The sequence below is a fragment of the Lampris incognitus genome, chromosome 17 (assembly GCF_029633865.1).
Source record: "Lampris incognitus isolate fLamInc1 chromosome 17, fLamInc1.hap2, whole genome shotgun sequence".
Lineage (NCBI taxonomy): Eukaryota > Metazoa > Chordata > Actinopteri > Lampriformes > Lampridae > Lampris > Lampris incognitus.
Genome location: NC_079227.1, coordinates 26,246,592 through 26,272,890, shown reverse-complemented (window position 1 = coordinate 26,272,890; position 26,299 = coordinate 26,246,592). Strand labels below are relative to the sequence as shown.

Sequence of the window (26,299 nt, the reverse complement as noted above, 5' to 3'; positions counted from 1 at the left end):
TGAGGGGGGTTGAGGTGTGAAAAGAGAATGGGTGAAATATTGAGGGAGGAAGTGAGAAAATACAGACAAAGCGGTAAAAATTGTGTGTGTGTGTATGTGTGTGTGTGTGTGTGTGTGTTGGGGAACACACGAAGAAAGGGACAGTGATATACTAAGAGAGATAGTGGGGGTAAAGTAAGAGGCCAATAGCCAAGAGAGGGGGTGGAGGAAGAAAGAGCGCTCAAGGGAGAGAGTGAGAGAGCAGGACATCAGGAGGACACTACAACCGTGTACAAGATAGGACAGCCTAAATATAGCAGGTAGGCACTCGATAGGGCTTTACAACCTCCACCACTCGAGCCGCAAGAGAAATGAGCAGCAGCGCCAAATAATCTGCTCGACTTCCGGTCCGACTCGGTAAGATTAGCCAAGGTTATATAGACCTTCAGTAGAACTCCAAAGCAACCAGTTTATTAACTAATAAATCATTGCTTTTCGAATATTGCCGCAATATAAAACCTCGGTGGAAGCATTGTAAAAAACGGCAAAGAAAAAAAAAACCACATTTACAGATAACGGAAGTTAATCCCAGGAAGTGTATCTGACATCTCCTGAAGCCGGTGTCAGACATTGATTTGTGTGACAGCATCACACAATGTCAGGTTAGAGATTACATTTGGCCCATGTCCAGACCCAGAAGAATGTACAGTCTCAGGTCAGGGAAGGCTTTAGCGATACGTCTAACCTGGGTCTTTTTCACCTGTGCACACATGCACAAGTCACACCTGCTCGTTCTCTTTCTTCACACGCACACACAGAGAAATTCTCACCCTCCAAAATATTCTCCAGCTAAGCGGTCTACCTCCACACCATGGCTCCATTTCAACCTGAGCCTCTTTATCCTTTGCTAGCCTGGCAGCCTGGATCCTCTCCGCTCTTATCTGCCTTTTCCATAGATAAGCCACAACATCTAACCGTGCTAAAAGCGCCCTATGGTGATTATGGAGTCACTGGGCGGCCACTAGAGAGGACCCCCCCCCCTCTCCACTCCAACACAAAGAAGGGAGTACATGTCTTTTCAACAAAATCAACTTTAAAGGCAATCACAAATTTCAACATTGACTCTAGATTTAGTATGTTGTAGGGATTAACACGCCATTGTCCACCAGCGACGTTACTGGTGAGCAATCTGTGAATGTGAAAACTGCAAACCTTCACCTCCTGGTCTGCTGCTCCCTGCAATGGGCTGCACCAAAATAGACAACACTGTATAAGGAAAATTGAAGAACAGCACTATTCTGCATGCTGTGTTACTCTACAAGTGCTGTTCCAGTGAGTTTTGTTTGGTTAAAATAAATCTGACTAAAATCTGGACTACATTTCAGTGCATTTAAATGGGAGGCTCTGCCGTCTTGTAATTAGCTTTGTATTGTTTTGTCGGTTCTGAACATCTTTATGTTTTTGTCTTTTAATTTCTTTCTCAAAATGTGTTTTTATTTTGTTCTCTATGTCCTTACGTAAAGCACAGTAAAACGAGATTATTTGTATGGCAGATTTTATTTCCTTTCCTTGTATAAAATGTACCCTACAAATAAACTTGTCTTACTCTTGTCATGAATGGCATTAATTGCCATATAAAGACAATGATTCACAGATTGTCCGCCAGTGACGGATGTGCACTTTTCAGCGCAATTTCCCCCCCCCCCCCCTTTTACTCTCCAATTGTACTTGGCCAATTACCCTATTTTCTGAGCCGTCCCAGTCGCTGCTCCACCCCCTCTGCTGATCCAGGGAAGGCTGCAGACTACCACATGCCTCCTCCGATACACACGGAGTCGCCAGCCACTTCTTTTCACCTAACAGTGAGGCATTTCACCAGGGGCACGTAGCGCATGGGAGGATCACGCTATTCCCCCCAGTTCCCCCACCCCCCGAACAGGCGCCCCAACCGACCAGAAGAGGCGCTAGTGCAGCGGCCAGGACACATACCCACATCCGGTTTCCCACCTGCAGATGGCCAATTGTGTCTGTAGGGACGCCAGACCAAGCTGGAGGTAACATGGGGATTCGAACTGGCGTTCCCCATGTTGGTAGGCAACGGAATAGACCGCCGCACCACCCAGACGCCCATCAGTACAATTTTCAAAGAAGGCAGCTCAGTATATAACGGTTGCTATCGGAGCGTTATCCCTATAACACAACCCAGTAGTTGGAGATAATGTTGAAAATTGTGATCGTTTCCCTTTCAGTGAGCTGTAGTGAATGTCCCCGAATAGGGCAGATCTAAAGATGTTCGTGTTGACTTCAAGATTAATCATTCTTGAATGTTTCTGCTGTTTTCATTCTGAATAACAAGGTTTGAGCGACCCACCGTTGGGGAAGACACTGGTTAGTAGCTGCTGTGGTCTACCAGCCAATATGTCCATCCTGCTCACTGTTCACGTCCTCACATCTAATCATGCAGGTGTACAGTCTGCCAACATGCATTTCAATCTTTGGACCCTCCAGCAGGGCCGTATCTACCCCCGATACGCCTGCACGGCATGCTGGGGTGAGCACGCGCATGCTGACAAGTCAGGCCTGTCTGTGCAAGCAAAGGAGTTGTTTTTTTTATTCTCCACAGTCGTGCCATCGTATTGGCCGTGACAAGGCCATTTGCTGCTCTGTTAACAAGTGACAGCTTGAATTTTTGATATCTCTCACAATTTCTTTTTTTTTTTTTTTTTACCTTTTATCACCTTTTGGGAAGATAATATTTGATTACCTACTTTCTAAGCAGCACCTCTGTCATCACTTAAGAGCCAATTTTCCCTCCATCTTTGACAAGTCTTTGAGAGGGAAAGACATAAGACATTAACTGAAAGAAAAGGAGCAATATCATCAGATATAAAAATTTTTTTAAAAATTCAGCGAAAGTAATCAAAAGTAAATCTTCATTCCCAGAGGGATACAACCACACTTTTACACACCGTTATAAATCATCGGAATGAGACTCCCCCCCTATTTTTTCTTGGGTGGGTCTTGTGGGGGTTAGTGAGTGCTGACTCCTTGCAGCCCCCATTAACACTGATCCACCTCACGCTCAGCAGCATTACACCCATCACTGGGAATCCAACAGATGTATTTCTTGATAGAAACAATGACGAGAATCCCAATTGCAGCATAATTCAGAATGAAAGCTAATAATGTGGAAGTTATAATAACAACTTTTATGGCACTTATACAGACAGTGAATGGTGTGGTCTGACAAACTGATATCAACGCTGTTCGTTTTGGCGCATGCAAGTTGGAAACAACTCTGAAGAGCACGTGCAATTTCATTATCCCCACATTGCAGAATGAAGTTCGTGCTAAAAAAAAAAACCCAACTGTTTATACATATGCTGACCCCTTGCATGTGGCATTAGATTCACCCTTGTCCCCACCATTGCAAATCATCTTCATCATCATCATTCTCATTGTGTGTGTGTGTGTGTGTTGTTTTTTTGGTTTTGTTTGTTTGTTGCTTGTTCTGCTTTTCCCATATTGAACTGTTAAATCAGATGTGATCATCAGTTGCCATCCGTCACTGGTCAAATCGGATCAGCAGCGTCTCCAGTTATCAATAGGGATCATATTTAAAGAAGAAAAAGTCGCTGACCAAGCCTTATTTTGAGAATTTCAAGATAAAGTAGTACATCTAAAAGGTTTTGAAGAAAGCAGGACTCTCTCTGGTTGGTTTTGATATACCATCTCCTGTCATTTGTCCTCAGCTCCTGCAACCCCTTTTAAAGCAAACTGGGCTTGTTGAGCCGACTGGTGTGCTAAACATCGATAAACATTGATAAATTGATTTGTAGATGGAAAAAGCTGAGAAATCTTGTGTGATTTTCCTACAGTGCATGCAGTCACTATGAATATAATTTGCCGACTGGAGGTGAAATGTCACAAACTTTACCCTCGTGCTGAAATCCCTGAACGGGCTGCTGTCTGTGTGGTTCGGGTGAAGTTCATTGGGATAGGATATGTTGAAATCTTGACTACAGGTGCCTGGAGCAAGGTTGAGGTGCTCAGCTCTGTAGATCCAATGGGCTCCATTGGCATGATCAGTCGAGGGCTCCAACACATATGATCTGTCCTCTAGCGAGATGAGGCCCCTGGGAAGAGTGGGAAAAATAAAGGTCTTACTGGGATTACTTAGAGGTTACATCAAATTTGTGCCGCTTTCAATTCTATCCAGCTAGAGATCCCCCCCCCCCCTCAAAAAAAAAACTGGACATAGTTTGTCCTTTAAAGAATAATATGTGTGACAACCTTGAAATAAATTATACATTAACTACTATATGTCCATGAAACACATCTGTAACATTTTTCCAAAAGTTGTTTGGTTTCCAGGGTTTCACACACCCCTTTAATGAAGCCAGCTGTTTGGAAGACATTGACATAATTATAGCATTACTCAGAGCCAGAAATCTGATTGGCTGGCAGTATTGCTGGCCCCGCCCCCTCCCTCAACAGAAACAGTGGCTCCAGCGGGGGCTGACTTGCTCTTGGTATGGGCCGCTTTATGCAAAACCTGGGTTGATCGCTCCCGTTGTCCCTCACTACGAGATGTCAATCACTATGAGTGGCAACTCTGAACGCTGCAATTTGGCTGCATGAATAAGCTGGCAACACAGCGCTGTGGAAGTATGACAATGACACGCATCACCGACAACAAAACCACCGTGTACAAATCTTCTTCTTCTTTAATACCCCCCTTCACAAACTTGGCTGTGCTGAAAATGAATTGGCGCCAACATTTTTCTGATGCATGCTGAGATTATAATGTCACTTGAAGAGGTAATACATAACCACAAAAGACAGAGCATGAGACAGTAGATGTCATGCTTTACAATGGCATACACCCGAGCTAGTACTCTAACGATGTTTTTTTTTAATTGAGGCGCTGCTGATTAGAGGAAAGATCAAGTTGCAGATCTTCTGCTTAATAAGGGGTGTTATGATCTTGCATTGGCTCGGTTAAACGAACTCCTGTCTGTTTTATAAGTGGCCTCTGTGATTCAAAGTGACATCCTCATGCACTGAGTCTGGATAAACTCAAGGATTTCAGCAACCTCACACAACATTCCCAACCACATGAACTCACATTAAACCCCCAAAGCATGATTGCTGCCAACCCAAACCAAGTGCAATTTGGTGTGCATGCCAAGCGACGTAGCTCCTGTCAAACGAGTTCCCCGCATCTGTCTTTCTGGAGACAGGTTGAAGAGGAGCTGAGAAAAAGACTAAGGGCTTAGCGATCCCCCAGATCACACCTCAGAGGGGTGCGGACACTTGGATGGTTTGTGAAAACGTTCCTCTTCTTGTCCACCGATGTTACCGCAGTCATTACTCCGGCTTGGCGTTCGCAAAGCACTTTTTCAACACTGAACCTCGAGAAGTTAAAAAAAAAAGTGTTGCTCTAACATGCGAGAGACGAGGCACAATTAGCAGAGATACTAATAAAGGGTGCAACACTAACTATTGGAAACATAATTCTTTATTTATTCTCCTTATTATTTTATTAGTCCTCATCAAACATCCGATGAAGGTCATCACGAATTAAATGTCTTGCTTTTTGAATAATACAGGAATTATCTTTCTAAGAAAGCAAGTGTGTCGTTTGTTAATTTCTCTTACATGATAGCAGGTTCTTTGTCATTAAATAATGTATATGTTTTGTTGCCTAATTCATGTAGGGAAATGAATAACTCAGCTATGTGTTATTTCTACATTCGTTCTTGTAAACCAAGTTGCAAGAGGAGCTGCTCAAGACCCAAAGGATATGGCAAATAATGCTGTAGGCTATCCAGCTACTTTGCGAGTTGATCACTGGTGCATGTGGGTGCATTAGACCTGGGGTGGTGTCACCACGAACATGGGTGTGAGGGTGATGAGACAGCGCCCTTATTTTGAGCCCTGGCAGTGCTGCCAGGCAGATGTACTTGCCTGAGTCCAGCACAGGTACTGAGGGTGACGTCCGATCGGGCATGACCCTCTACCTCACCGTGATAGTAGCAGTTTACCTGAGGGGAAAACAGATTAAAGAAAAACATTCTTGGATTTAAAAAATTCACATAAAGATAGGAAAGGCAGGGAGCGGCATAAAAAGGGTGTTCAGGTTAAAGCTGAACTGTGCAGTTTTCCATGTAAACATGTTTGGATTCATAATTTCACTGGTACAGAGGTAAAGTATATCGTTAGACTCCACTGATCATGTCGCCAAGAGATATCACCTTCAAAGATGTTCAGAAAATCTTAATTTCTTTTTTTTCTCTTTCTTTCGATTCCCCCCGCCCGCCTTTTTCTCCTAAATTGTATCCGGCCAATTACCCCACTCTTCCGAGCCATCCCGGTCGCTGCTCCACCCCCTCTGCCGATGCGGGGAGAGCTGCAGACTACCACATGCCTCCTCCGATACATGTGGAGTCACCAGCCTCTTCTTTTCACCTGACAATGAAGAGTTTCGCCAGGGGGACATAGCACGTGGGAGGATCGCGCTATTCCCCTCAATCCCCCCGAACAGGTACCCCCGACTGACCAGAGGAGGCACTAGTGCAGTGACCAGGACACATACCCACATCCGGCTTCCCACCCGCAGACACGGCCAATTGTGTCTGTAGGGATGCCCGACCAAGCCGGAGGTAACACGGAGATTCGAACCAGTGATCCCTGTGTTGGTAGGCAACGGAATAGACCACCATGCCACCCAGACGCCCAGAAAATCTTAATTTCTAACATTCAGATAGCTCTCATGTTTAAATCACAACGCTCCAATGTTTACATCTGTATTTCAGCACAGTGGTTTTTGAAGAGGAATCTCCCATGGAGTTAGTGTTTTTGTTTTGTTACAGGGACCCACTTTGCTCAGTAGCACTACTAGTGGCCAAAAACTCTACAGCTCATCTTTAAAATAAAGTTCAACAACACAAGCTCAGGCTGATAACTGTAAAAGTAATTGACGGAGGAATAGACACTGGAAAGGTTAACAGTGGTCACTATTTGGTGCAATTTAACAACGGTTGAAAGCTGCACTGAGTTTTAGGATTCCTACTACGGTCTACAGTCGCTGATGTACGCCCATATGCACCTCCCTCTTGGACCACCTGCCAGACCATATGTGAGGAGTAAAGAAGGTGACTTGAGTCTGGGATTTTTTTTGGCCAGGCCTGGTGGTTCAAGGGCGGGGAGGAAGTGTCTGGTTTAGAGTGAAAACAGCCCATTTACTAGAAGGTCTCACAGGTGGGGTCTGACGGAAGACCCCTCTGCCATCACAATGCAGAGAAAAGCAAGGCCAAGCCAATGTACATTTTCCATCCCTCTCTCCCTGCCTCTAAATATAGAGCAGAAGGCAGTAAAATTCAATGGTTGGCCCGCTTCTAGGTGGCCCACCTCCCGTGGCCACTGATTTTTGCATGTTCAGCGGCTGAAGGGGTTTCATCTCTTACAGACGTTACTTACTTGGTCTTGCATCACTGTACTTATTCCGTCAAATAACTTTATCCAAATGAACTTTTTCTTTGATTTCCCAATCTGTGCTGGTTCGAATACCGTTGATGAAATGCTCAATTTCTTTTTTTATTTTCTTTAAAACATCCCCCGTGATCATGTTTGCAAGATATTTGAAGAGCGCGACCCGAATCTTTTAAAACCGTCGTCCGTTTTGACATTTGCCATACCTGTTCCTTGAGTTGTATGGAACCAAGACAGTCTGTCGCATGAAAAGTAAAGGAGGCCATTCCCATTACACGAAATATGAATTTTTAGTGTAGTGGGGAGGAACAAGGCTGGATTTAGTGCGCTGAGTTAATGCTACCACCTCATGTTTCTTTGATGAGATCATGACTGTGATGCATCGATATAAGGGATATGAATAGACTTTTGTTTCCGAGCTTTCTGCAGAAAGCGATGAGAGAGAAATGTGCTTAGTCCTTCATACTCTAGAATAAAACTGATAATGCTCAGATTAATGCAGTGCACAACTTGAAATGCGATCCTTATATTAATCCTTGCATTATTTACAATAAGTCTACTCTTATTATTAAAAATCCCTTGATATCCAAAACAATCATTTGTATGCATAGAGGACTTTTTCTTTCAGTGGATGGTACTGCTTTCTGTTGCATTATATAAAGACTTTGATCAAGTGGGGAATGGAGAAGATATAAAGCAGAGGAGTGAACGGGGGGGGGAGTGACTCATGACTAAGTCACTCCCTGCAATACCTTGTCTCTGACACACAACTGAACCCTGTAGATCCCTACCCCGGAGGCAATATATCAGTCTCCTCCCTACAGACAGGACCAAATAAATTAACTGTGGATAATTCTTACAAGCCCTGGTGGTTGCCAGTAAAGACCTTCCCATGAAGAGCTGGTTTTAGTTATGAGAGTGGGGTGAGGGGTTTGATGGAGGTCAAATGTCCATTTGGTCTCAAGCTAATAAGACATTGTGCCGTTTAATCGGATTGAGTTACAGGCCACTTCACGTCATCAATGTCACATCCGTCCATCCGTCCATCCGTCCGTCCATCCATCCATCCATCCATCCATCCATCCATCCATCCATCCATCCATCCATCCATCCATTCATCCACTGAAACCCTATGCTAGTTTTCTCTCAGAGGAGCCCACCCTGACCTGGCTCTATTCAACTCCCAGATTGTCTGTCGGCTCTGGAATGGCAGCAGTTCGGTCGAGTTGGCCAGTCCCAGTAAGAGATGGTCCAGCTTAATCCCACGGCAGTCTCGACACAACACTCTGGGTGGAAAATATTGTTCATTTTACTGTGTGGGTTGCATATTATTGAATTACATTAATCTCTTCTGTTGTGGATTTCCACTATAAGTAGGCCAAGCATTTTGTACAAAGACCTCACAAGCTGTCTATAATTATGCTTTCTGGGTATCAGCACATGAAAATTAAATATCTAATTGCGCTCCAAATTGCGCATGACCAAATCCCTGAAATCAGGCGAGCAGGTGGAAGATTTGAAGAACTTCTTGGGAAAGATACAGCAAGAAACTGCACTGTATATTCCTATCTACTTGCAATTCATGCAGGAAATATAACAAACAACCTATTGATGGATGAACATGCATGCCAGGGCTGTTTAGAGCCAGGTCACCCTTCTATGAGTTTCTCCTTAAGTATTATTACACTAGAATTCACACGTCGCATTGACCATCAAAGAGCTGGCGCTGTGCTGATTCAGACCAATAATGCTGAATGCACAGTTGGGACTGTGGTTAACCGCTCTATACTTCCCAATCCAAACTCTCTCCAACAACCTTAAGGGCTCCAGTCAAAGTTTTGGGTCAGACTTTTGAGTTAAATTTCCACTAAGGGTAAAAATTGGGTTGTAAGAAGAATTATGGGTCATTAGTAATAACAATAAAAGAAGCATTTTAGAGCTACAATCATGAAGATTTACACCCAAGCAAATGTCCTTTTTGGGTACCAGCATAAATCATGAGCGCATTTTAATTGTTAGTGTCTGAGAGAAAAATGACATGGCACATGCATTTTTTTTTTGTTGTCTCTTATCGTACGGGAAGGTGCTGACACAAAAGCGCTGACTACACCAATGGATCCTGTCAAATGATTTTGAGCACCCAAATACCGCTGCTGCAATCTTTGTAATTGTAGCTTTGAAGAATAGGTGCCCCCCCCCTTTCCTCCCCAATTGTACATGGCAAATCAGCATATTTTCTGAGCTGTCCCGGTCACTGCTCCACCCCCTCTGCCGAGCCGGGGAGGGCTGCAGACTACCACATGCCTCCTCCGATACATGTGGAGTCGCCAGATGCTTCTTTTCACCAGAGAGTGAAGAGTTTCACCAGGGGGACGTAGTGCGTGGGAGGATCACACTAAGCCCCCCAGTTCCCCCTCGAACAGGCACCCTGACCAACCAGAGAAGGCGCTAGTGCAGTGGCCAGGACACATACCCACATCCGACTTCCCACCCGCAGACACGGCAAATTGTGTCTGTAGGGACAAACGACCCAAGCCGGAGGTAACACGAGGATTCGAACCAGCGACCCCGGTGTTGGTAGGCAACAGAATAGACTGCTACGCTACCCAGACGCCCTAGAATAGGGACTTTTTAAGGTGTGCTAGGGGAGATTTGCCCCTGAAGCACCAGTGGATCTAACAAAACAAACAGAATTCGTCACCAGCCGGCCCCATCCTACCCCCGGTCCGCTCCAGACAGGCCTGTTTAAACTCTCCCAAACCAAACGAACAGCAAACACCGCCTGCATCGGATAGTGCTACCACACAGGCAATTGAAAAAGCATTTTAATCAAAACTCAAAGACAGATGGTGTTTACACCCCAAATCTATGTAGGGTGAGAAGGAGGGAAAGCAGAGGAGATAATGACTAGCATGGTGATTCATCAGCAAGCAGGAGGCGATGCAAAAATATTTAGCTCCCTAGAGAATGAAGTGTTGTGGTAGCCCACCTCCATCTTAACCAGCTGTTGTTGAGCTATGGGCAAATAGCGGGCAATACTGTACAGCATACAAGATCACACGTACTCTTTCTTTTTCAAACAGCACTGTCAGCAGCAGGTTTTATAGGGGACACTTTATCCTAGTACAACACAACCGTAAAGGCCTCTAAGTACGCAAATAATCGCTTGTGTTCGGTACCTTTCCTATGGGCAGTTACCGCCATCGCTACACCGCATTTGCACTAAAGGGTGCAGCTCATCTGCCGTACATTCCCCCCTCCCCTTTTTCTCCCCAATTGTATCCGGCCAATTACTCCACTTCTCCGAGCTGTCCCGGTTGCTGCTTCACCTCCTCTGCCAAGCCGGGGAGGGCTGCAGACTACCACATGCCTCCTCCGATACATGTGGAGTCGCCAGCCGTTTCTTTTCACCTGACAGTGAGGAGTTTCGCCAGGGGGCCGTAGCACGTGGGAGGCTTACGCTATCCCCCCAGTTCCCCCTCCCCCCTGAACAGGTGCCCCGACCGACCAGAGAAGGCGCTAGTGCAGCGACGAGCACACATACCCACATCTGTCTTCCCACCCGCAGAAACGGCCCATTGTGTCTGTAGGGACGCCCGACCAAGCCGGAGGCAACACAGGGATTTGAACCGGCGATCCCCATGTTGGTAGACAACGGAATAGATCGCCACGCCACCCGGGCGCCCTCAGCCATACATTTTGCAGCACATGGTGCAGTGGAGGTGGAGTCGAGTCTGAATTTGGTGTTGGATGCAATCAACCTGTAGAAGCTTATTTATGGCTCAGAAAAAAATATTTTGGGTTGAATACGGGGGGGGGATGAAATTATAAAATAATGCATTGTTCCTTCCCCCTTATCTGTAGATGCATTGATAAGAGCGGAGGATGTGGAAAATCTTACAAAGTTAAAAGAACAAGACTTTTAAATACAAGCTGCGTTGATGAATATTTCACAGTCGATGACTTTTGAAGTGCATTCGGTTGTGTACTTATTCGAGATTTCCGGAGAAATTGCCGACAACAAACCATTTTCCTAGAATGGTTTCAAGCTTTATCCATTATGGAGGACGTGAGCTGTTCCATAAAAGTTGAGCGTCTGTTCCCTGACCTCATCACACCAGTCATTTCATCAAATATGAATCTGCGAGCGCAGGAAGCAAAGACTGAAAATGGGCCCACTCACCTATAGGTACACAGACAAAATGCCCATTTCCACATGGTTCAGGACTTGGTCTAAACTGGGACATCACCTATTTTTTTTCTTTATCTCCTTACGGACCCAAAATAGAGGCACAATAAAGCTGAGCCCAGCAAGGACAACAGTTCTAGATAAGGCCATCATAAAAAATGCTGGCAAGGACAAACGAAACAGATAATAGATGATCGTAAATATATTTGACGAATGTTATTTCGCTCCCTTTTTATAAATTAAATAAAAAAAGCTTTTTTAATTTATTTTCCCCCCCTTTTTCTCCCCAGTTGTATCCGGCCAATTACCGCACTCTTCCGAGCAGTCTGCTGATCCGGGGAGGGCTGCAGACTACCACATGCTTCCTCCGATACACGTTGCGCCCCCAGCCGCTTCTTTTCACCTGACAGTGAGGAGTTTCACCAGGGGGACATAGCGCATGGGAGAATCATGCTATTCCTCCCAGTTCCCTCTCCCCCCTGAACAGGTGACCCAACCGACCAGAGGAGGCGCTAGTGCAGCGACCAGGACATATAACCACATCCAGCTTCCTACCTGCAGAAACGGCCAATTGTGTCTGTAGGGATGCTCGACCAAGCCGGAGGTAACACGGAGATGCGAACCGGGATCCCCGTGTTGGTAGGCAACAGAATCGACTCTGCTACACTACCCAGATGCCCTAGAATAGGGAATTTTTAAGGTGTGCTAGGGGAGATTTGCCCCCAGAGCACCAGCGGATCTAACAAAACAAACACAGAATTGTGTCTGTAGGGGCGCCCGACAAAGCCGGAGGTAACATGGGGATTTGAACCGGCGATCCCCGTGTTGGTAGACAGTGGAATAGACCACCACACCACCTGGATGCCCACTTATACCCTGTTCTGCTTCCTGTTTGCCAAGTGCCCTGAGGAAAGCCAGTAAGGCCCACTTGTTTCTAACTTTTTTTGCTACGCTGTTAAAGGCTTTCTTAAAGTTTTCGCTTCAAAACAGTGCGTGTCTTTGTTTCCTTTCTTTTTGATCATAAATATATTTATTTCATCAGTACTGGCCAAAACCATACACCATTAAATGTTGTAAGTAAACATACCGTGATGTTGTGAGAGCCCGTGACCACTCCGCCGTCCTCCAGGTAATGGGTTTCTGAATAGTGACTTGCAAACAGCCCCCTGGAACGGACAAATAAAGACAACAGATGCTCAACAGTGACCCTGAGGGGTTCAGTTCATCCAAACAATCTGTCATACGGTCTTACGCTGTTCCACCGTTTACCAGACCTGCATGGTAGACACATAGTGTGGCCAAGTGTGACGTGACTAAAGTCCTAGCCCTGCCTTAGGAGAGCTTAAATTGAATTGAACAGCTATTGGCAATGCAAGACGACCCGCTGAGAGAAAATGGATAACGGCCCAGGTTGCTGTGATGTTTTCTATTAAAGCACTTTCACACTGCAGGAATGAATCAGGAAGGGAGTATTCAATATCGATTCATAGCACTTTTCATATCACAGGATGGGTCAGCAATATAAGCACGCACAACCGAGTGAATGATCTGTTAATATTAGCAGTGGGGGAGATATTGTATTAATTATGCAGAATTAGCTAAAGCCTTAAATTTATGCTGGAAAGTCAATCATAATAAATATAAACAGCCTCTCTGTTGCAGGCAAATGGTTGGAGGGATGCTACACGTCTCTCCGGCTCCCTCTCTGTTGCCTTTCGACCTCCTCCCTCTCTAAAGACATATCATAGGGGGCGGGATTGCACAGATCCAGGGGTCAAGTGCGATGTTGGCTGCCCTTCTCTTCACCCACCGAGGTTAGCGCGGACCCCTCATCCTTCTGGCAGAGGGCCGCGCTGCAGAGAGGCACAGATGATCGGGTAAACGCGGGACCCACAGCAGGGATAAAACCAGACGCAAGCTGAGATTGGGGATGCAATGGGGAGCCCTACAGGGTTGATTGGTACAGCATGTGTTTCCAACATGTTTGTGTACACAACTTACATATGACACCGTGGGTGGAGGAGAGAGTCGATAACTGTGTATGTGCCCACCCATTTGTGTTTGTGTACACGCTTTTTTATGTTCATTTTTCATACTTTGAGCGCAAATAACCGCTCGTACTGTATTACACCACAGGAGACCAGCAGATGGTTTGCTGGTGCTAATCCACAACAGAGGACCAAACCTTAGCAGGCAGCTGGATCCTCTTACTGACCTCACCGCTGACAACACAGCTGGGAGTGTCAGCTGTAACAACTGGGGGCCAGTTTATTTTGATTGGGACCTGTCAGTGTAAGACACAATGTTTTCCGGCCCTCTGCCTCTCACAGTCCAGAACGGAGCCAAAGACCTGGTAATAATCACCGGATCAAAGCAAGGCCACGAAGAGAAGAGAGCCAAATAAAATGATGTGTTTCTGCAGTTTTAATTAGGGCTGTACTCTTGGCCAAACCAAGAGAGCTTCGACTTCTGCCCGGAACGGACAAACGGGAATTTGGTGTTCGGCGACTTGACTGGGTATGCTTTGTGCCTCGTCGCTTGTCTGCGCCACTCTTGAGTCAGCGTATGGCAGGATATACATGCACGTGTGTTTGTGCGCACTCATGACTCATGACTCATGAGTCATCTGTCTAATCTAATGTAATAAAAACAGGCATAAAATATGATTATGAGTCTGTTTATTGGGCAGACCACAGACATGCGAAGATAAGTTTCATGCACATTTCAACTCTTATGCACATGCACGCACACACGTGCACACACGAACACATGTTGTCTTCTCGTATTTGTGTAGACCTCATTGACAGCGATTGTTCTCGAGCTCCTAACATCAGACATCAGCTCTACATGCCGAACTTTAAAGGGGAACGATCACGATTTTCAACATCATCTATAGAGACAAGTCCATTAACAGCCATAATATGGAGCAGTTTTCTGTGTGTCTCTGAAATGCTGCCGAAATGATGTCCACCAATGACATCACTGGCAGACACTCAGTGAATGTGAAAACTTAATCCCTGGTTTGCTTATGGGCTGAACTGTCTGTATAAGAGAATGTGAACATTGCACACAACTGAATAGTGTAGCTGTGCTTCGCATGTTCCTTTTTCTGGACCCCCCTTTTCCCCCAATTGTACCCAGCCAATTACCCCACTCTTCCCAGCCATCCCGGTCTCTGCTCCACCCCCTCTGCCGATCCAGGGAGGGCTGCAGACTACCACATGCCTCCTCCGATACATGTAGAGTCGCCAGCCGCTTCTTTTCACCTGACAGTGAGGAGTTTCACCAGGGGGACGTAGCGCATGGGAGGATCCCCCCCAGTTCCCCCTCCCCCCTGAACAGGCGCCCCGACCGACCAGAGGTGTCGCTAGTGCAGCGACCAGAACACATACCCACTTCCGGCTTCCCACCCGCAGACACTGCCAATTGTGACTGTAGGGACGCCCGACCAAGCCGGAGGTCACACAGGGATTTGAACTGCCGATCCCCGTGTTGGTAGGCAACGGAATAGACCGCCACGCCACCCGGACGCCTCGTTATTCACATTTTCTTATTAGAACAACCAAGGCGGTCATTTTGACCGTTTTGGATTTTCAGAGTTCAATAATTTTGTGGATACAGACCTGCCGCTCCCCAAGTGCGCCTAAAATTGCATATATTTGCATTAAAATGAGTTTTAGATCAATTGCACAAAAAAGTTGTATCATCTACCTAAAACGACCATAGGCAGTCAAAATGACCGCCTGTGGTTTATATGCTGTTTATACCAGTCAGTCGATCCTTGTCAGCACACCTTCACACGTAAAAACGTACACACACACACACGCGCGCCAAGAAAAGTCACCACTGAGGTCACCTAACAAACGCCACATGGGGGTGACTGCATCGCCGCTGAGGTGACAGCCACCGACCCTTAACAGCTTGTATCTAATTCAAACAGCCGCCTGCACGTCTGCAGCAGATCGCCATTTCTCAGTCAGCGGGAAGTTAATGAGGTGCAGGCAGGGCAGGGCGGGGGAGGTTGCGTCCTGCTCTCCATTTAAATTGCATTACCTGTAGGAATGGCCTCCAGCAGGGCTATAGTCTGACTGACAAGGAAAGAGAAACAAGGATGAGTATGCGGAGTCAACACAGCGACATCATGCCCAACATGGATGGGCGCCGTGCGTGCCAGACAACCCGCCCCCCCAACTTCAAGGCGGCCTGACAGCCGAGCAGCCGCAACGGGACCGAGCCATCACTAAAGGGACATGTTTACTTTGTGTTAAACTGTCTTCAAGGGGCAAATAACCCCTCAAAAGGAATATATTAGGAGAAGAAAGGTGGGAGATTTGACCGTCGGTGTATTTCACAGTGCAGACAGAAAGACGGCGAAAAAGCAATGAAGAGCCTCTCTGAGACGACCCCGAACGCCAGCGACTAAATGCCACGTCCTTTGGTCCCCCCTGAGACGATACGCGAGAGTAATAAACAGCCGCAAACTGCAAACACAGATTGGTTCCTGATGCAAATGGTGCACACTGTTCAATATTCTCCTTGTCTCCTGTCTGCTCGTGCATGCCCACATGAGGCCAGGAGTCATGGAGCATGTAACCACGGCAGAATAACCGGAGATGCACATAAACGCCATGATGGCTCAGTTGCATAGTACACGCTCCCCTTTAAAGATGTGACATGATTTAACGGAGAAAAAATATGATTTAAAACTTAATTTATGGGGCGTCCGGGTAGCGTAGTGGTCTAATCCGTTGCCTACCAACATGGAGATCGCCAGTTCGAATCCCCGTGTTACCTCTGGCTTGGTCGGGCGTCCCTACAGATACAATTGGACGTGTCTACGGGTGAGAAGCCGGATGTGGGTATGTGTCCTGGTCGTTTCACCAGCGCCTCCTCCTCAGCGCCTCCTGTTCAGGGTGGAGGGGGAACTGGGGGGAATAGGGTGATCCTTCCATGCGTTACGTCCCCCTGGCGATACTCCTCACTGTCAGGTGAAAAGAAGTGGTGGTGACTCCAGATGTATCGGAGGAGGCATTTGGTAGTCTGCAGCCCTCCCCAGATTAGCAGAGGGGGTGGAGCAGTGACCAGGACGGCTCGGAAGAGTGGGGTAATTGGCCAGATACTATTGGGGATTATATTGCCTGATGTATTTGAGGGGAGGGGGGGAAATAAGTGAGCAACATGGCCAAGATCAGTGTGTTGCAACGGCCCTTATCAATGAGAGACGATGTCTACTCAATCAAGAACAAAAGAGAGGTTCAATTCATGGGCAAGCACTGTGCATGACCTAGAAAGAAACGGCTTGAATGTCATATGTTTCACACAGGAGTCCTGGCGGGGAAGTGGGCTGGTTTTTGCAGCCCAGTGAAACTGTTCAGGAGATGCTCTGTTGTATGTCAACCGTGACTGTACATGCACTCCTACAGGACACACAGTGATCAGATCCCACGGGAGCGCCTGAACAGGGGAGGGAAAGAGTGCAAATTCATTCTGTGCTAAAACACAGAGCGAGAGAGAGAGGGGGGGGGGGCGGAGGGAGGGAGGGAGAGAGAGAGGAAGGGGACCTCGGACACTTGTGATCAGCTGTTGGAGGAGCAGCAGGGTGGTGCATAGATTGAATGGCTGCAGGCCGAGAGAAGAAAGAAGAGCTTTTCGAGTAAAAAAAGAAGCCCCAACAGAAATAGTCCATCCATTGACCCCCCCCCCCCCAATGTGACGACAGGATCGGGTGGAGGAAAGGCGGGTTGAGCTCACATGCCACGGGGCTGATTACGAAAGAGCTGAACAGGTTAGGGGCGAGGTTTCACATCACCCATGGGATAGGAGGCATGGAGGCCCAGTGGTTAGCACTGTGGCCTCACAGCAAGAAGGTCCTGGGTTCGAACCCCAGGCCATGCCAGGTCCTTTCTGTGTGGAGTTTGCATGTTCTCCCCGTGTCTGCGTGGGCTTCCTGCGGGTGCTCCGGTTTCCCCCCACCGTCAAAAAGACATGCATGTTAGGGTTAATACTCCTGTCTGTGCCTCTGAGCAAGGCAATGGAAAGAAGAACTGGAGTTGGTCCCCGAGCCCACTCATGCTGTACAATGGGATGGGTTAAATGCAGGGAACTAATTTCGCTGTAACCTGTACAATGACACAAATAAAACGGCTTTCTTTTTACATACACGTGAGGGTCATTTCCAGTCATTGCCCGAAGACATTTTCAGTCTTCAACAAGGTGTCCTTCTGAAACGTTGGCAACTAATCTCGCGAAAGACAAAAACCGCGACGGCTTACACTACGATAAACTGGACCCACCAATTGTGAGTGCAGGAAGTTATCTCAGCCCGAACTCCTTCCAAAGGAAGACCTCCACCTTCTCTGCTCTCCTCCGCCGACTAACTTTGACTAAAGCATGAACACGAGAGTCTTCATCACCGCTGCGGGAGTAGCAAGTTCAAATCGATAGCCAGTTACTTCCCAGTTACAGGCTCCGATGTGTCTCATTAAACTCGGACAACAATCCAATCAGGGAATTCTCCACAAATCCTCGGGTTAACTATGATAAACGAGAAGCTATTCATTAGGTCTCTGCAGGCCAAGCGGTCCTGTAGAGCACCTCTGAGCACCGCGCTTTAATGGACGGCTACTTAAACCGGGTGTAAATGTAAACATTAAGAGCAGATGCAACCATGGTGAAAGAAACGGGAGATTCTCGTAAAAACCCAATTTAGAAAACTCCAATTAGTGTGTTTGATTCCAGTGGAGAGGCTCATGAGGCAATGCAATATTTTAGCTTAGATGTGGTAAAATGGGAAGAACCCAGTTTTTCTTGATTGGCTAAAAAAATGGGATCATATATATATGTGTGTGTGTGTGTGTATGTACATATATATATATATATATATATATATATATATATAGCTAGCCCTGCAACAGCATCTACCCCAACCCCGTGCACTCATGGTGGAAACATTCTTTCCTTCTCTCTTTTCGTCTGTTGTTTCCACAGAGGGCTGGTCCCCCTGGCTGTGATCTGTCTGACATCAGGCGGTGCTGCTGACCAGAGCCAAGTAGGGCAAAGCCGCAGATTTCCCTTTTGCCTTCGCTCAGCCTTCACCGAGCATGTCATGAACAAGACTGCTGCAGCGTGCCTGCCAGCGGATCGCGGAAGAAGAGGAGGAGGGTGAGGGTGAGGCGAGAGGAAAAAGAAGGCAAACGAGTGAAGGCTGCATAATTGACGTTATGTACATTGGCTGCCGTGCCCATTAATGAGTTAACAGCCCATCTTAGTGGCGCCCCTGGGTCCGGGGCTAACGTTAATTTATGCAGTGCAAGAAGCAACAAAACAAGAAAAGAAGAAAAAGAAAAAGTGGTCAAAGTGTATTTGCCAAGAGTTTTTTTTTTGGCTCGGTAAGAAGACGGTCAGCTGTGGTGAAACAATGCCCGTCTTGTTTAAGGGGCTAAAATGGAGGCCTCCCACGTTTGGCTTAACCCAGCGAAGGCGGCGCATGCATTCATCCACGGCCCCGGTTCAGCCGGCGCTGCCTCATTAGCATTCTTTGCACCTGTCTGGCATTCTTGAGCGGTTAATTGGTCAGCGTGATGGCCAAACAGAGTAGCCATTAGCAGCAGTGGCACGCAATTACCACAATAATTGTCGCCTAGAGATTGATGTGGTTAAGCCCAGGCATGCCCCATAAAATCAATAAAGTGTCATCTCCGCGTAATGTCCGTGTGATGGATGACTCCACAGGATCCCAATTACAGGGGCCGGATGATGGATACTTCCTTAGCGATGGAGGGACTAATTGAGATTAGGAGAGAAATGGGACGATAATCTTTGATGAAGTCTGTGGCGATGATGCAGGCCGAGAAAGAGGCGAACACGAGGCTGCCACAGTAGTCCTTAAAGGGACCCCCCCCCCGCCCCCGTCTGATCTTTCTCATCTAGACATAAAGGAGGCACGGACGAGGACCAGAGACGGCCCGCCAGCTGCACAACGTCCACAGCGACCCCCCCCTCTAATGAACACAAAAACAGACTACATGAGCAGCCTACCCACACACCAGCCCAGTGCTTTAACATGTGCAGCCGCAAGTGGCCGATTCACCCGACTGGGACCGTCCCTGTCCTCTGGCTGTCCCCCCGCACAATCGGCCCCTGTGTGTTGGAATTTCATCCAGCACATGTTCTGCTGCCTGACCCTAACAACACCACAGCCGCCAGTCTGCTGGCTGCACCCAAGTGCTGCAGCGATGAGTGACGCATGCCCAACACATTCCCATTTTGACAAGCATAATGAAAACTTTTCTAACAGTACCAGGGAGCGAGGAGCGAGAGAAAGACGGGGACTGTGCTACATGCTCGGCTTTTCCCGTTTTATTTCCCCTACTGATATTCTTTTGCATTATGATGAATAGTAGAGCATTGCAGCTTGCTTTAGTAACAAGCACAAGCAACACAACCACGACAAAGCTGTGTTTTGTTTGTTCCCCCCCCCCCCCCCCCACTTTTTCTCCCCATTTGTATCCGGCCAATTACCCCACTCTTCCGAGCCGTCCCGGTCGCTGCTCCACCCCCTTTGCCGATCCGGGGAGGGCTGCAGACTACCACATGCCTCCTCCCATACATGTGGAGTCGCCAGCCGCTTTTTTTCACCTGACAGTAAGGATTTTCACCAGGGGGACGTAGCGCGTGGGAGGATCACGCTATTGACCCTTTGCACGTGACGTCACGTCCCACTCGCGGGGAACGTGATAATTGTGACGTGTCTGCAAAGGGTGAATTACCCCCAGTTCCGCCCCCTCCCCCCGAACAGGTGCCCTGACCGACCGTAGGAGGCGCTACTAGTGCAGGACACATACCCACATCCGGCTTCCCGTCCTCAGAGGCGGCCTGCGGCGTATGTAGGGACGCCCGACCAAGCCGGCGGTAACACGCGGATTCGAACCGGCGACGCCCGGAATAGACCGCTACGCTACCCGGACGCCCCTCCCCATGTTGATTTAAACGTTACGTTGGAGTCAAACGTGGCCTGCTGCTTTTGCAAATATGTCCCGTAGCATCATCCGCTCGGTCTTTTGTCTCTGTCAGCGTGCAGCGTCTCCTCGCCACATCTGGCTCCAATGTGTTTTGTTTACACCACAACCATACGGTCCGCCGCCCGGAGCCATAGTGCGCATGGCTAATGGCACGCGGTCTATGGCACAGACATCTTTACAAATCACGAGCGCACACTCGTCTCTCGTGGCTTGCGCCGGGGCGAGCCCTTCCTCGTTTCCCCGGCTAAAAAAGAGCGATGGTGACGTCACCCCTCCCCCTGGGGCCTCGGAGCGCATTACGATGGTGCGCTCAGACCAAGTCGAGAGGTTTTGATCATCGCTGTGTGAACCCCGAATAATCCCACGACCATTTCACTTCATTCACCCAAGATGTGAGCCTGCTTACACCCTCCAGATGCACACATCTGGATGTCCTGCGTTAACCGCGGCTCGCAGGGTTGAACCTGTATAATCGACTGATGGAACTGCAAAAAGTTAAAAAAAAAATAATTACAGTCGCCTGTTGAAGCCAGGTTGATATGTGTGTGTGTGTGTGTGTGTGTGTGTGTGTGCGCGCGCGTGTGTGTGACATGGGACAGAAGACATTGTTATCTGAAAGTAATTATGCGAGAGTGCCAAGGCAGCAGTCTCTCAAATCCCCTTTGTTGCCGTGGATCACTGGAGGGGAGATCCTTCATCCTCCTTTCTTCTCCTATCTGCCCCTAGGGCTTCTTTTTCTCTGTTCCTCCTCCTCTTCTTCCTCCAGACAAGCTCTGGTTTTATGTATGTATATATGCATGTATATATGTATGTGTATATGTATGTGTGTGTGCGCGCTCGCTCGCTCGCGCAACAGCTCGTTTGTGTTTTCATGTGTGCAAGAATGACAGCGTTGGCCGTTGGTGCAATATGAATTTTGAAGCTCCGGTATGAATGTGCGATAGAGAGCGTGTGAGCGCGTGCACGTGTGCGTGCGTGTAACAGGCACAACAAAATATGAATTATGTGTAAGTGTCTGACTCCTGAATGCTTGCAAGTATTTAGGAACGATTGCATGTGCATTTAATTAATTTCTTGTGCGTGTGTGTGTGTGTGTTTAAATTTTGCTGATCCAAGGTTTTAAGTATGTTTGTGATTGCACTGCGGAGCAAATAAATAATTGTGTTTGTGTGTGTGTGTCCCACATATGCAGGCGCACAGCTTATAGATCATGAAACACATCCTGCTCTTCACTACCCCCCCACCCCACCCCCGCCTGACAGCCCAGCCTATCTATTTGACTGGCAGGGCGTCCCCGTGTTGGCAAGTGGAGGGGACGTTACGGAAGTGGAGGACTGCCCGCCACGCCACGGGCTGCAGGCGAGCGAGGAGTGTTTTGATGTTCATGCCTTTTCACGCCACAGCAATATCTGGTTATGTTTAATGTCTTTCGGGCTGAACGAGGAGCAGATTTTGTTTACGTTCCCCCTCTGTGGATGTGGTCCGCGGCAGGGCTGTGCGCTCCCATGCTGCACAACTGGGAGCTTCTCCCCTCTGCAGCCAGCAGCGTGTCACATCTGTGCTTGGTTCCTGCATTAGGTTATTTTGTTTGTCTTATCTGTTTCTCTTTCTTCTTCTCTTCCTATAATGCAGTATATGGGTGAAGCAGAGAATGGGGGCGGGACTGAGTTGCGAGCACAAAATCGTTTTCGGGGAAGGTGGGTGAGGTGTGTCTGCGTGCGTGCGTGCGTGAGGCAGAGCCCTAGAAAGAGAGAGTTGCGTCAACTCCGTAGGCGTCAATGGGCCAATTATTTAACAGCAATGGCGGATCATGGGAGCCCCGGATGGTTCCAAACGGTGCGACCCGGGGCAATAGGATTTCTATGGCGAAGGTATGTTTCTCGCATTAATCAAAGGTTAATTTACAGGTAAGAAGCTACAGCTGACATTTTAATGATGACCATTTGGCAAGCACGTTTGAATCAAATTAACGATGTAATTTAAAGCGTGACAGCTCGTCAATTCCTACACATGCGCATACAATATGTGTCACGTTGGAATATATCTATATCTATATATAAATGTAAAAATCTGAAAATATTGGTTAGTAGTTACCAGAAATCGCGGCTAAGCAGTTCATTTAAATGACCCGCCAAGCTTCGTTTGGAACTATACGGCGGCTACATGAACCACGTGACCCTCTCGCGTTCTGACCCCTCATTGACGCAACTCTCTTTCTAGGGCTCTGGCGTGAGGAGGAGGAGGAGGGGGGGCAGGGGTTGCTACTAACACAAAAGCTTTGAGGGGTTCCCAATTAGTTTCAACTCCTCGTGATGAAGTAGCCCAGAGCCCTCGCCCCCGCCCCAAAAAGTCTCACATCTATATTCACCGCGATCCCTCGCCAGAGCTAATGAGTGACTTGGGAATTTATTTTTTTCCCCTTTTTTCCTTTAAACAATCAAGCCCATCATTCTCTTCGCGAGTTAAAGCGCAGCGTTTCAATTAATTAAACCTGTCTGAGCCGACGTGCCCTCCTCTCCTCCTGTCCGCACCCCCCCCACACACACACACATTCCCTCTTGCGCGGCTTAAGGGAAGTCAAACAACTAACAACAGAATACAAATGTGCTCTTCCTCCTCCGCGACCTCCACCTCGCCTCCCATCTGAATGTCTCTTGTATATCCGAGGGGGGTGGGGGGGGGAAGGTGGGTGTCCTACTTTTGTTTCTGGTGAAAGTCAAAATGAGTGGGATTTCGATGTTTTAGACGAGTTTGTTTATGAACTCTGACCCCGGCTGTTCCTCCTCCGAGAGACGAATGGCTGCCGAAAATGTGCGGGGAATATTAAGAGCAGAGACGAGGGGGGGGGGGGGCCTTCAAGGTTGGAGCTGGACGGAGCAAAAAAAACAACTTAATTATTTAATGGTGGACGAGCCTGTGGTGAAGCGCCCAAGGGCAGAGGGGTTGTTCGTTGTGCAACAGGTGCGATCTTCCTCGCGGCGGGGCAACGCTTGGCGCTCGTGCATAAATCAGCGGCGTCGCAGAGCAAAACAAAACGTTTAACTGGATGCACGTGGCGCAGATAAAGACTTCGTACGTAATCCTCTTGTTGTTGTTGATACGCTCTCGACTTTGCAAAGCAGACGTTCACCCTGGTGAATCTCTGAAACGTGTGACTGATTTCCCGGCGCTTCATAGGTGCGTCGATCATCCCTGGCCGAGAGAGAGAGAGAGAGAGAGAGAGAGAGAGAGAGAGAGAGAGAGAGAGAGAGAGAGAGAGAGAGAGAGAGAGAGAGAGAGGAGAGAGAGAGAGAGAGAGAGAGAGAGAGAGAGAGAGAGAGAGAGAGAGAGAGAGAGAGTGTGTGTGTGTGTGTGTGTGTGTGAGAGTGTCGCTCCTCTTCCTGGGCCCAGGAAGGGGAACATTATTGGGTTTACCAAAGTGTTTGTTCGCGGGCTGCAGATGGGACGCACAGCTGGAGCGCATCCATTTTATGCCGTCGCCGCGTCGGGAAGAAGAGGTGAGCGTCATCAGTCTCTCTTCCCCCCCGGAGAGCATCCATTCATTATTTCACCGGCATTTCGACGCCAAACTTGAAGAAGATCTGTCGTCAGCCAGTTCACTCTGTCAACTTAAATATGTTGTTTTTCAGTACCGAAGGGAACGCCGGGCGACTTTTCTCCCGGCTCTCAGGTCACACGGCTGGGAGGAGGTGGGGGGTGGGGGGGGTCAGTTTCCCTAGCTTCCAACCCCTCCGTGAATTTGCAACCTGGCTCTGACCCCCTCACTCAGGAGCCCTGCTGCTGATAGTGAGGAACTCGGTCATGTGTTCTGGCCTCCGCCCGCCGGGTCCTGGGACCCTGCAGCGGTCCACAGCCTCTTCATCAAGCTGTGGCAGCTCCTATTGTTGTTGGCGCAGAGCTCCTCTGACGTGGGCTCTGCTCGCAGCGCACCCCTGTCCCCAGCGCTGGAGGGATTAGGTGAGAGTGAATGGGGGGGGGGGGGCGAAGGAGGTGGTGGTGGTGGGGGGAGGTAGTTTGGGGTGGTGGTGATGGTGGTGGTAGTGGTGGGGGGGTCGACTGAAAGAACCCCTGCCATGTGCTATACTCCACGAAGGGAGTTGCTATAGACGATGTTGACGAGTAAAAAAAAAGTGTGTGTGTGTGTGTGTGGGAGGAGGTGAGGATAGAGAGAGACAAAGAAGGAGACAAGAGGTGAAAAGATGGTGTTGGTGGTATGTGTGTGTGTGTGTATGTGTGTGTTTGTGTGAGGAGGTGAGGGTAGAGAGATGGAAAGAAGGAGACGAGATGAAAAGATGGCGGCGGCGGTGGTGTGTGTGTGTGTGTGTGTGTGTGTGTGTGTGTGTGTGGTTCTACCCTTGGGTGGTTGGGGTTCGTACCCTCACACCTCATCTGACACCGCAGGGACCTTCGCAAGCTCCATTCATCACACGCATACCCCCCCCCCCCGCTTCAATCCTCCCTGGATCTGCCCGTCTTTCAGCGCCGAGGGGCCTCGGCCTCATAACCTTAACAAGCGGGCCAGGGGCCAAACCATCTGCTTTCTGCATGACACGGGGATGGGGGCAAAACTCTGGACGCTTTCGGGTCCCCGCACTTTTCCCTTGCCCCATTTCCTTTTATCACTTCGACGTAGGCTTCGATGTAGCGATGAAAGAGGTGACTTAGCTCGAGCGCCACGGCTTTAACCTGTCCGCCCCACACTTCGGCCAGCGGCGCCGGCTGAAAGTCATGGCGTTGATTTGAAGGCCGAAATCAATCTCTGAATGAGGCTCAACAAAAGGAAACGTCAGAAACCCCCTGACGCATTCACCACAGCGGACGTTTCGCAACGGAGGCCCTGTGTTCAGAGGAAGCGTGGCCGCTGTTTTTGCTTTTCCGTCCAGCATCCATTTTTCACAAGATTTGTGCGCGTCGGGAGACGGAGTGGAAATTGAGAGAGAGAAAAAATCACAGCTCAGCCGAAAAGAAACATAACAAAAATAAATAGGTTCCTCACAGTCCAAATCTGGTTCGTGTCCGTCTGACTGCTGAACACGCGTGGCGTCCTCGCTCAGTCAGTGACCTGCACAGTGGGAGTGGTGGTCACAGGCAGGTCAGTGGACTGTGAGAACGGGCAGAACAGGATGGAGGTCGAGCTGAGAAAAACATTTCCCTCTTGGCTGATGCCTGCAATGACTCTTAGTCCCAAACTCCAACAAATCCCTCTGTCTGTCTGTCTGTCTCTCTATCTATATCTATCTATCTGTCTGTGTCTCTGTGTGTCTGTCTGTCTGTCTAGCTGTCTGTGTGTCTGTCTGTCTAGCTGTCTATCTATCTATCTGTCTGTCTGTATCTGTGTATGTGTGTCTGTCTGTCTGTCTCTCTGTCTGTCTAGCTGTCTATCTATCTATCTGTCTGTCTGTATCTGTGTGTGTGTGTCTGTCTGTCTAGCTGTCTGTGTGTCCGGCTGTCTATGTGTCTGTCTGTCTGTGAGTCTGTCTAGCTGTCTGTGTGTCTGTCTGTGTGTGTGTCGGTCTGTCTAACGTCTGTCTGTCTATCTGTCTGTCTCTCTGTCTGTCTGTCTCTGTCTGTATGTCTGTCTAGCTGTCTGTCTGCCTATATGTTTGTCTGTCTGTCT

General features: G+C 48.2%; 1 protein-coding gene across 1 annotated transcript in view; it reads right to left on the bottom strand.

Moving 5' to 3' along the window:
- LOC130127543 (disintegrin and metalloproteinase domain-containing protein 12) overlaps positions 1-26,299 on the bottom strand; it is a 101,185-nt gene that overhangs the window by 44,599 nt on the left and 30,287 nt on the right. The window contains exons 4-6 of the mRNA XM_056297215.1: positions 12,750-12,828; positions 5,950-6,026; positions 3,917-4,115 (exon numbers count right to left, since the gene is read on the bottom strand). Of these exons, the coding sequence (XP_056153190.1) occupies positions 3,917-4,115; positions 5,950-6,026; positions 12,750-12,828 (355 nt within the window). The remainder of the gene's footprint in view (positions 1-3,916; positions 4,116-5,949; positions 6,027-12,749; positions 12,829-26,299) is intronic.